Raw genomic sequence first — 12,173 nt, forward strand, 5'->3', positions numbered from 1 at the left:
GTACAATAAAGTGGTAGAGCATTCCTGAAATTACACTTTCTAAAAATCTCAGCTTTTCGTTGCCTTCCATTATTTCCCTAAAAATATAATCATATCCTATATGTATCATATCCCAATGAATGTCAGTGATTGAAAAAGGCTGCTTTCTTTTTCTAGTCTAATCCACAGAGTGTCCAATTCATGAATTAAGAGTGCTTGTTCATGTATAACTAATATGTTTTGTGAAATACACATTATAAGTGGAATGTGTTGAAAAAATGAAGACAGCATAATGTAAAGACTCACTTTAATTAGATCAGAGCTAGTGAAACTTAAATTCTAGGAAGAGCTTGTGTAACAACAACCTTAGCATGAGTCTCAGAGCTCACTGCTCTGACCAGAGGCGCATACCTCTATGCTCCTCCTTCAGACACCATGATATTACAGCGGAGGATGCTAGAAAAGAGATATTAGATTCATGTTCTCAAAATGCTGATTTATTAAAGCTCAAGTGAAAATAAAAATACAGTTGAAAATAAATCCATTCCTCATATAAAAGCCATATGCCTGCATAAATGCTTCCCTTGTAATCTTTAAGAAGCTAGGGTCCCCAAGACATAAGTCATAATGGCAGTGTGCCCACCAAATAAACAGCAGGGGTAAAACATGGCAACCCTCAACAAGGGATTATGTTACAGTTATTTAATAATTAAAAAATAAAAAAACTTTTTTCATAAAATGCTATCTGGTTCTGATCCGCACAGCTAAAATAAGTAACATAATCTGATAAAATAATGTTTCAATAACTCAAATTAGTTGGATATTTCAATAAATTGTTTGGATACAGAAAAATGGGGAAAGTTACAGTATGTGCCAAGGAATGTGAATGAGAATTTTTCTGGATTTAAAAGCGAGCTCGGATTCTCTCCAGAGGGTCAGTGTCCCACATATTCTGGTCCCAGGCCTGGAACCAGCCTGTGAAGGTTGGGGGCTCAGCTCCCTGCTTTATGGTTGTGATGGGCAACCCTCGACGTCCAGAGGGATCAGAGGCCACATAATCTTTGGCTACGGAGAAAACTAAGTCAGTTACACTGAACATTGTCAAAGGATTATGTAATTGTTCTTTAATAATAATGCATAAGTTTTATCATTAAAATAATTTTGGCCTCTTACCTATTTTTGGTGACTCCGTTTTCTCTATCTCGTTGGCGTCCTTACCGATCCAAAGGAAGATCTAGAAAGAGGTGTTGGTATCAGGATTGTAGGCTATTAGCTGTGAGTGGTAGCAAAAATGATATTCACATTGACTGCATACTGTATGTCGACTCACCTGATCCCAGGTGTCAAGCAACATGACATCATCTGTAGCCAAGTCTGACTGATTGAAGTCTCCAGGGACTTCCTCAACCTAAAATCATTGATATAATTTTTTTTACAACCTGAAGCTCAGAAGAATGTATACTTTACACTTATGTACTTTTGTTTTTAAACAATTTGCAGTACAATGCATCTGAGAAATCCTCATCTTTGCCATTGTATGCACAATGTTCTACAATTTGAGCTAGAAAACTAGATTAGTTATGTTCATTGATCCTCCACATCTGTCTGTCTGTATTTGTGAATCTGTTCTACCATGATCCGGCCTGTTTTGTTGGAGCAGCCGAACAGGCGTGGTGGTTTGACCATGTTCTTCAGAGTTGGAGATGTCTGGTAATCTTTCTTTCCTCCCAGAGCTGACCAGAATCCAGCTACATGAAAAACCACACAAGAAAAGTGTATTTATATCAGATTTTATACAATTTCCCCATGGAGGACATGAACATGAAGGATCCTCACCTGGTTCTTTACCCTCTGCAACATCACTGGCACTCCCTCCCAGGGCACTGACCACATGTTTAGCAGCCAGCATTTCATCCTGGCTGGCACCAGCACCTTTCCACACAAACACAGAATTTGCCGACTTCAGCACGAACACATCATTGGTGTTTAAGTTGGATGCAGAGGGCTCAACCTACAAGGAAAGATAAATACATTGATCAAGAGATGCATTATATGCATGACGGTGTCCACAGAGGAACAGGTGTAGTAGGACTGACCTCAACAGCACGAGCAGCTTTGGAGGAGCTCTGGCGGATGTGGAACAGGCGTGTGCTGCCCGTCTGGGACTGGCCACCGGTGCGGGATGTGCCTCCACTGTAGATTATCATACCTTTACCCTTAAACAGACTCATAAGGTGGGGTGGCTCCTGACCTTGTGTCACACGCACCTGAATGGAAGAACATAGTCAGATTGACAGAAACAGTTTTTTTATGTATCTTTGACAATCGCCAAACTTGGCAACAATAACTGATGACTGACGTCTGATAATTATCATCAAAATTACAGCTATAAAAGATAAAAAATCTGTGGGGTTTTCAAATCATCTTGGTTTATGATCTGGGGGGGTTTTAAGTATTCCTTTTTAGAAAAAATTGTAATAACTTGTTAAAATTTATGCTATAATACGATTTTTTTGCTGCTATATGCCAACTCTTCTTTCTTACGCAAAGCAGTTAATCTCACCTGAACTGGAGCTCCGCCCATGGAGTCGTCCAGTTGGACAGTAAGGAAGGCAGAAGCTGCCAGCTCATCCTGTGTGCACTTCAGCCCTTGCCTGTAACACAATGTCATATGCATCCAATGATACCAGCATCATTCTCTATATGACTCCAGTTTAAGACATTTATAAGTGAGACAAACAGCCTTGAACTGTTTAATAGCTGTTTAATGACTGACAATATCATATTTTATGATATTTAAACAATATTATACAGTATAATGAAACAAACATGTTATGGACTGACCAAGTATAGAGGATATGCTGCTCTCTGCTTCCCTGCTTGTAACTGTAGAGGATCAGATAACAGTCTCCTCCGAAGAACTGACCATAGGTTGAAGGGTCCACTGGAACACGGGCCCCTCCTTCCACACGCCAAATCTAAAGAGGATGCAATGTGAATTATTATTTACAAGTAACCCATTGCTCAACAACTCGAAACAACCATCTTTCGGTTCCTATCATATTGGTTCATTATAAAATAAATAAAATGCAATAGATTTAATCAAGGTTTATCAACTAATCAGGCTGCATCCGAAAGCAAGATATTTTGCTTTTGGAGATATCAAGGCATCAAGACACATTTGAACGTTTGCTCCTGAGATAACTTCATCTGATAGATATTTCAAGGCAGCAAGGATGTCTTTTTCCTGGCTTTTACTATTCCACAATTCTGTGCATCCACGACTGTGGTAAAGGGACTGGTCAAGTTGGGTATATAGCCATATAAATGAATATGGCATCCAAGAAATACATTGGAGGTTTCTTACTTTCTACAATTTTGATGCTGAAAATAAGTATTGGACTTGGAGAAGGAAGGCAACAAATCAGCTGCCTCATCTTTCAGACACAGCCAGAGCATATTGACACAAATTGCATTAACCTGGACTTTTCCAGAACCATCATCGGCCATGTTGTGCTGGGCTGCCATGGCCTTGTTACTATGAAGGGTGGAGGCATCAAAAGGAATTTGCTCCACGTGGGCTATGCGGCCTATGGTGTAGGCCTTGCTGGGGCCAGTGGTTTGGTCCTTGTCCTTCCAGTTTGAGAAAAACTGCTTGAACAGCGTAGTCTCGCCCCCTGCAGGCATCACCTGGATCTACAGTTTCAAACAGTGTCGGTAAATACATGAGTTATTCACATGTAAAAGCTTAGTAAACAACTTTTTTTCTTGTCAGATATGACATGGTAGCCTATATGCAGTACCCATCAAATCAGAAAACGCTTAAGGATTAAGACTTGAGTGAATTGTAACTCTAAATGCATCCTGTTCAGTGTTCAGTGGTTGTTTTTGTATTTACCTGTGTTTTATTGGAGTAGTTTTTCTCTTTGATAAACTGCTCTGCTGCCTTCATTGCCGATTTGCGCTCCTCTGTGTTTGCGTTTGGTCCTGTTTGGAAAAGACTAGTTACAGACTGAATGAAGCTCTTTCATCTTTATGAAAACTTTGTGGTACATTTAAATAATGGCCCTAGTGATTTGAGTTTCATATCCGCATTGGCAACAAAACCAAGGTGATGTCGTTTTAGGGGCAGAGCAATTTTGTTTTCAACTTGCTACTCTAAATACACATACACAATATAACTAGCTACGTGTTTTAAAGTAAATACACTCAATTTCATGTTGACTTTAAACTAATGTCTGGAACTAAATGAGTTCTTGCATATTGAGACACACCTTTCCACACAAACACATTCGTATCAACTCCATTATCCAGGATGTAGCACTCATTGGGGGAGAGCATCTCCTGCTTGAACGGGCTGGTCTGGGCCACAACTGTAGTTTTCATGGCCCCAGATGCATCTGAGATCTACAATAAAAACTATGATATAAAATACTGTAGGAGAACAAACGTAAAATAAAGAGAGATTTTTGCCAGATATTTACCATGTACAGAGCTCCCTTCTTCTTGTTGGAGGTTTCTACTTCATCATTATCTGGAGTTGCAGGGGCAATGCTGGATTTTGCCCCAAGAACCTGAATGAGGATGTAGGATTAAAGTAGTGTTTTATTTCTAACACCTAACTGATGCCAAGTGAACCAAAGTCCTGTGTTGAATGATGTGACTGCAGACTGAATAATTGGCATGCAAAACTCTTCCTATGTCATTAAAATGGATGACGGACGCATTCTCATTAACAGAACAACAGATAAACTAGAGCCAGTTCAGAAACAAGCAAGCTATTGTGCTAAGATGTACATCAAACCTGTCAACATTTCACTCAACAACATCTTTTGTTTCTGTATCCTACTACATTGGAAAACAGTATCTATGAAGATGAGCGTCTGAGATTACACTGAAAATCTAGCATTATCAAATCTGAACATAATAAAATCTAAAAATATATATTTCATTTAAGAAAATACATAAAATAAACAAAACAAAACCGATTCCACACTTTTCAATTATCAAACAGGGCAAATTTGTGACATTGACCTTGTTATTCATAAAAAAAAAACATTTAAAAAAAGATTCTCTTGTTTCCACTCAAAACATGATGAGAAAACCTGGATCATCAGGTTTTGCACAAACCTGTAGATTTCATGCCAACTCAGGTGCGTGTTGGACAATGATAAAGTAATCTTAATTGTTCAGTGTAACCTATGACTTTAACTGTTATGCTGATCATTTAACATAGAAAATAGGAAAAGGCAAAATAGAAGCACAAACAGCGGTGGTCTGCTTATTTTACAGACAAACCCAATGTGGGTATGTTTACAGAACAAGGAAACGTGCATAATAAAGTGCTTAAATCTTTCATCTTTTAAATCAATCTCACGTTAGTCATAGCTTCTGGCTCTGCTTCATCCTCCACCATGTGCAGCTTGGCCCTGCCATTCCTCTCGTTGTCCCGGATATCAATGGCCAACTGGGAGGCCTTTAGACGCTCGAAACGATTGCAATCGCTTCCACACCACTGATAAATGTCCTGTTTAGAAATAAGAAAAACATTTATAGACAAGTTTTGTCTATAAATGTTTTAATTTAAATTCAGTGTGGTCGATTCTGGCATTCCTACCTTCCCCAGGTCTAAGATGAAGCAGTCTCCTATGTTAAAGTTGGCCCAGGTCATCCCCACCTCAGTGGCTCTGATAGCCCGTCTGCCCTTGATGTGCAGCAGACGCTTCACATTGACCTCATTGGTCGACACGTGATTAAAGCCAGATGCAACCCCACCTTGCTGGAGACCGGAAGTACACAATATCCATTTAATCATACATTGCAAAAATAATAGTGCTGTCATGTCAAGAGTCAAACATACAAAAGAGAAAGTCTGGGTGAATTGCCAGCTACAGAAAATTAATAAAGCATCAAATATTACCTGCAAACTGAATTTAAGATATATTGATATATATATATTCCATATTATCTGGCAATAGGAAAATGGTGTTGAATGAACCCTTTGAAGCTCAGCTAATGTGAAGGTCACAAAGAAGACATCTACACTTAAAACAAAGATATAAGTGCTGTACTATAATTCTGTATTAAAATAGGGAATAAAATAGGATAAATACTAATATCCACATTTAACATACCTATATAAAAGGTAACATAACTTTTTCAATTTTTACTTTTTCAATCAAGAGTTTCCTGTGGAATAATGAGAAACAGAATGTTGGACCTCCAACAGAACAAACTAAAATACAGCAACTAAATGCAGCACTAAGTGCTTTTAAAGGGCCAAGCAAACTTTCTGAGGTAATCAAATTGCTGAATGTATTGGAAAGAATGTAGCATGACTAAACAGTAATGGATTCCAGCAATAATAGACTCGCTGCCCTGCTATAAAGAAAAACCAGCAAGAGATTTCTACATCCTCACTGGTAGTTAATGATAAACACTGCTTCTGGGAAATGCCTCTAGAATGAAAGACTAAATGTTCACCTTATACTGAATGCCAGACTTAAAGTAGCCCATGAAGGCGAGTGACTCGTTGTTTTGGACCTCGCGGAACTGAACGGGACTACCTCCAAGGAAATCATCCAACTGTGTAGTAAAGATAGCCGCAGCTCCACCTTCATCCTGAGAACACTCATTACCTAAGAAACAAATCAAATCACAATCAGATCATTTCCTGAGAGAGCGGTAAACACATTTTCTTAATCGCTTAAACATCTCTATTTAAACATGGATACATTACTTGAGAAGCAAAATAATGTCCGCCTTTTTCCTCAGAAACCCTAGTCAACATTTTGTGGGATTTGTAAACAAAGGAAAAAATGTTTTGGCTGAAAAACAAACTATTTTGCTTTCATATAAAGTTTTCTTACTCCGTAAGCATTGAATATTTTCATGTTTAACTCATTTGATTACAAAATGCAACTTTGCTCTTCTAATAATGTGCCTTGTTCTAAAGATGTTTCGGCATTTTATATGGAAAAAAAGCTTCTGCATTTTTTGCAGGAAATGCATTTGCAAAATAAAAACTCTTTTATAACTTACTAAAAAGAACTGAGCTAACTTGGCAGTAATGGGAGAGGCCACATGGAGCACATTAGGAGTTTTTTTCCATTCTGTGTCCTTAAATAAACCTTTTCTTCTCAAACAGAGCTCAAGTCAGTTTTCTGAGAACTACCAAGTCTGCGGGCATAAAGACTATGTTCCACTTTTAGGCGTGACAAAAAATTTCGCAAACAGGCACATTGAGTCTATTGATTTATGCAGTTGAACATGTAAACGTTTATGGAATCTAAGCTTGTATGAAGTACTGTCACACCAACAAGTAAAGGCACATTGTTTGCACTAGGTGACTACCCTTCCTTGGTATGCCATCTGTATTTGGCTGAGCATTTCTCCTCAGGGGAAGGAGGGATGCTCTGAAGTAATTAGCAGAAATGTGTAAGAGCAAGTGCACTTTCTGAACAGATCAAATGCTTTTCTGTCTGCCTCAACGGATCGATGGCAAAAATCCCTCAGTCAGCATTTTACATTAGCAATGATTATTGGTTTTCAACTCATATGAACAAATGACTTGAGAAGTATAGGAAAAAAAGCACTGGGTAAGCACCTTATATCGTTATATGATTGTTAAACTGTTGTAAATGGATTACATTTGTGCATTTAAGCTTAAGTTCATGGATAGAGAAAATTGGAATATGACATTTCAATGAAATATTACAAAACCAAACGTGTTGTTCTTTAAAACGACAAAATGGAACAGAAAGAATGATAGACTGGCCACATCCTTCCTTGTCTAAATTAAGCAACTGACAAATAGGAGCATGAGAATCAGCCTTAATGTAGGTAAGAAGCAATGTATTGTGTTACAGCAAATATTGTTTAGTGCAACGACTAGCAAAAATGCGCCCACAAATCGTATTTGGCTCTGATAAAATATACTGTGTCACGCACAAATGCGTCAAGACTGGTGTGTACTTACCTATCCACATATGTATAGAATATGATGGCGCTTTGGTGGTGTGCAGCAGGAGGTAAGCATCACCCGTAAAGAAATTGCCATATAGATTTTTAGGGACGGGCTTTAGGTCCATGTTCTCAATGCGCCATATCTGCAGACCAGGAGCTTTTCCCGCAGTCTCAAACTCCTTATGGGACACCATAGTGACTGGAGGAAATGCAGAAGATAAAAGGTTTGAATTACATTACATCATAATTGGAAAATGCGAAATGTCTTATCTTCCATGAACAAGAAGGGAAGCACAAGAAGTATTGGTTCCTCTACAAGTCTAAATGACTGAATGAGGAAACTCTTGTTTGCCTGAAACTCTGCGAATCTTTTGACTTCTGTGATTCTGTATTCAAAGAGCACCATAAAACACACACAGTTTGTGTGTGGTGTCTATGGGTAGGTCAACTATAGCACTGCCTATGCAAATGCCTAATGCAAGCCTAATGCATCACACCTGCATGGGTGGGTAGGTGGTGGGGTAGATAAGACTGTGTAAGTGACATTCAGTGTCTGTGATATGAGACTCATAATCATGGTAGAGTTAACTATAACACAAAGCTGATAAGGGAAACATATGTTTGAGCTGATAAGATTGGCCTTAGTTCTGCTTGAGATATTTATAACTCAGTAGTGTGTAAGAAATTATTTATTATATGTAAATTGCAGCTGGATATGTTTGGATAATCTGTGACAGTTGGTGGCATTTTGTATCATTATGGTTGAGTTATGAATATAAGCTTTTATGACAAGCTGTTGTTGTCGTTACATGACATCCAACATCATCCGCAGTCATTTACATGGCAAGCTATTTGTATGTCAAATAGGATTCTGTTCGTCTGCGGTTCATGTTATATTTTTCTGTGTGTGTATTCATTGGAAGCAGGAAATATATATATATCAGAACAGGCTTTCAAGTTTTTCCACGAGAAACCACAATACATGCAAATTTAGATGTTTACATATTCCCTGCAGCCGTGGATAAAGGGCCCTCTGTGCAACAATAACATGATAAAAATCAATAAAGCTTATTTTGATATATCAGCATCATGCACGCTCGGGATGAGATAAGATGAATGCAAACGCACCAGGGGCCGGTTGCATATATTGCTTAGACTAGTCTTAGTCATCTCGTTTTTTCTTCAAGACTGGTCATAACTTGTTTAAATCAGTTACATAAATAGGTATATTTGGCTTATTGAAATATGAAAAATAAGACTGATTAGTCCAAACTAATTGCTAGTCAGTGAGACTAGTTGTTAGTTTATGCAACTGGGGCTCAATAGAATCAAGCTGAGACACCAAACCAACGCTGTGAAGGGTGTCAACGGCAAACATCAGGAGGGCGCAAGTTCCAGTTTTTTTCAAGTATACGTGAAATATGAACGCCCCCTTAAATCGCCTCCATAGATGTTTACTGAGACACAAACCATTGTGCATTACATAAACTGTTTATTAAACAAAGCCATAATTATAAACCAACCTGAATAATATGCAAGTAATTGTGAAATAACTCTCTAAAATATTACCCATGATGAGCTGCTGCAAGAGTTAAGGAACCAAAGCACTAATGTTAACTAATGTGATCTCGGTCACGTTGCTCTTTCAACCTTTGTGTTTTCCGTTTTTGTGCTCCACTTGTACTTTTTTTCTGACATTTTGCCATTATACCGTCGTTTAGCAATTGCAGTGCCGTACATTCTTCTTCTTTTTGTTATGTGCCAAATGTGAAATCCAACTTTAAGATGCATTAAGTCACGTAAATGTATGGTTGACATGATTTCACCTGCAGCGTATTGGACAGATGTGACCCAATATTTTTGTTTTATTTCTTATGGGCCAATGAGGATCTATTTGTTTTGTTCACGTTGAAGTAAATAAAAAAAGAAATCTTGCCAACCAGAGTCCACTAAACAGGTGGTGGCCCTAGGCTGAAGCTTAGGCAAGCCTGTGGTTATTCGCACCTCAGTGTCCTCAGAGGGTTATCTGCTCCTCAGTGTCCTCAGAGGGTTATCTGCTGAATTACTCCATATTCTGAATATAATATCCAATAAATCTGTAATTGAACTGTGCTCATGGGATTTAGGTTGTAACCTTAATTAAAATATACAAGACAGTAACTATGTGTAAGAGAATAAAACTACATTGCCCTGTATCCAGAATAAATACTCATAAACATAACATTAATACGCGGATGGATTTCCATATGGATACCGCATGAATACAAACACCGCAAATATTTTTTTCGGTTATTTTTCCTGTTGTTTCCTGCTCAACTCAAAAAGCAAAAGTTGGACTTTGTTTTATGGAGGTAAAAAGTGGGCGTGCACGAAACTGCTTTCACATCTGGATACTCGTGTCACTCCGACTCTATTCAAGATTTCTCAAATAGGCTACATATACAGAGATACCTTTATATAATAACCACGTACATATTATTGCATTAGGAATATTATATACGTTTATTCGTCATTAAGCAACCAATGCATGGTAAAAAAAGAGCAGAATAATGAAAAGACAACTTACGAGATTTGGGTAGTAGCAGAAAGCTGTCAGTGCACGAGAAAAGACGACGGGCTAGACAAAGTGTAGCGTTTCTTTTCCGAGCCCACGACTGTACTAGTCGAGGGAGTGTTTTGTACAACGTGGGCGTGTATAAATGAATGGGCGAGCTTTAAACACGACTGTGCGTCAAACCTACTGCGAGCTGCCTTACTAGGCATCATTTGTGGAATTAGATTTAGTTAAGTCCTTGAAGCTCATGCTGTCTAGGTAGGAAGCTCACTGGGTCTTTAGTCATAGCCAGCAAGATGCATTTAAACCAGCTAAATTACATTTGCGTCCATTTATGTGCGTTTGAGACTGCGTTAAAATTTACAATCAGGCAGGAAACATGAACATTTAATACATGCTGATAAGATTTTAGTGAACTCTGTACAAGTTTCTCTTTTTTGAATATTTCTTATGTCATTTTTATATTCGTGAATTGCTTAAATACAATTTAATGAATTTAAATACAATACAATATTTTTTCCATGCAAAACACAAAACTGTAAATTAAACATCACAGACGTCCTCTTGATGATTTCATAAGTTTCAGGGCTGTGACAAGTATAGACTGTGTTTGCTGAATGCAACAACAGTAAGCAATGTCCCTACAAAACAAGATTGATTGCAGAATGACAAAAACACTATTAGGAAATGAATACACTTATTATAATTGTCTGATAGAATATGCATTTTTTGAGAAAATGTCACCCCTTATAATTCACTTACAAAATGGCAGCCCAGTGTAGCCTATAATAAAAAAACAAGAATCAGATGGTGCTTTAGTGGTTGCCCGACAATGAGAGTAGAAAAGACTTCGTCTCCCCCACTGCCATGTGCTTGCAATTACCCTAGAAGGACATCGGGCACTTAAAAAGAACAGCTTGAAATTTCATTAAGGATGACCTGGATTTTACACTGTTCTGAACGTTTTCTTTGTTTGAGATTAGATTTACAACTCTCGAACTGCATAATGTGCTCATATGTATTGCTATATAAAGTACAACATGTTCAAAGTAATATCTAGACGTAACAAAATTATGAAACAGCTCTTCATACAACCAAGTAAAAAAACAGATGCTTTGTTTCTGTTTTGTGTACAAAACTGTGGATCAAAATAACTTCACAGGCAAAAGAACAAGCTTTTAACGTTGAGTACTGGGTGCAGTGACGGTGTAAAATCATCGACATTAACCACACAAAACAAACCATTTCCAACTTTTCTGTACTTGCTCATAACTTGATTACGTTTAAAGATTTTGACAAAGATTACGAGGTATTTTCATTCAGAGGGTAGGCCTATGCAAGCTTTGCTAAAGCCAAACTGTCAAGTTACATTATAAACAACTTCCTATGGCAGCCAGACAGCCAAAGAGCTTATACAAACACTGGATTAAACTCTGGTGCACTACTATAACATTGTATTAACACATCAGTCAAAGATAATGAGCAAAATGCACAAACACATGAGTGAACTGTTTTGCAGGCTACACAGGAAGAAGTGTGAAAATGTTGTCCATAAATAGCAGGTAGTAAAATCATGGCTCACGCTTTAGGGCTAGTTTAGATCTGTGGCAACGTTGATAGTCAAACCAAGAGAGGCAATCACTAGAGACCTTCACTGTTTCATGGAAACTGTTGT

The 12,173-nt window shown here is 38.0% G+C and overlaps 1 protein-coding gene across 1 annotated transcript; it reads right to left on the minus strand.

Annotated features, from left to right (window-relative positions):
* Positions 1-269: 269 nt before the first annotated feature.
* Positions 270-10,648, minus strand: scinlb (scinderin like b). The gene is made up of 17 exons (XM_056744058.1): positions 10,511-10,648; positions 7,958-8,143; positions 6,463-6,617; positions 5,597-5,758; positions 5,357-5,506; positions 4,464-4,553; positions 4,254-4,386; positions 3,878-3,966; positions 3,460-3,675; positions 2,824-2,957; positions 2,543-2,633; positions 2,076-2,246; positions 1,816-1,990; positions 1,612-1,727; positions 1,310-1,387; positions 1,153-1,213; positions 270-1,044 (listed from the first exon to the last, which is right to left on the minus strand). The coding sequence occupies exons 2-17, from the start codon at positions 8,136-8,138 to the stop codon at positions 884-886; spliced, it is 2,163 nt and encodes a 720-aa protein (XP_056600036.1). The 5' UTR covers positions 8,139-8,143; positions 10,511-10,648; the 3' UTR covers positions 270-883.
* Between the last annotated feature and the right edge of the window lie 1,525 nt (positions 10,649-12,173).

Source organism: Triplophysa dalaica, chromosome 3 (genome assembly GCF_015846415.1).
Source record: "Triplophysa dalaica isolate WHDGS20190420 chromosome 3, ASM1584641v1, whole genome shotgun sequence".
Taxonomy (NCBI): Eukaryota; Metazoa; Chordata; class Actinopteri; order Cypriniformes; family Nemacheilidae; genus Triplophysa; species Triplophysa dalaica.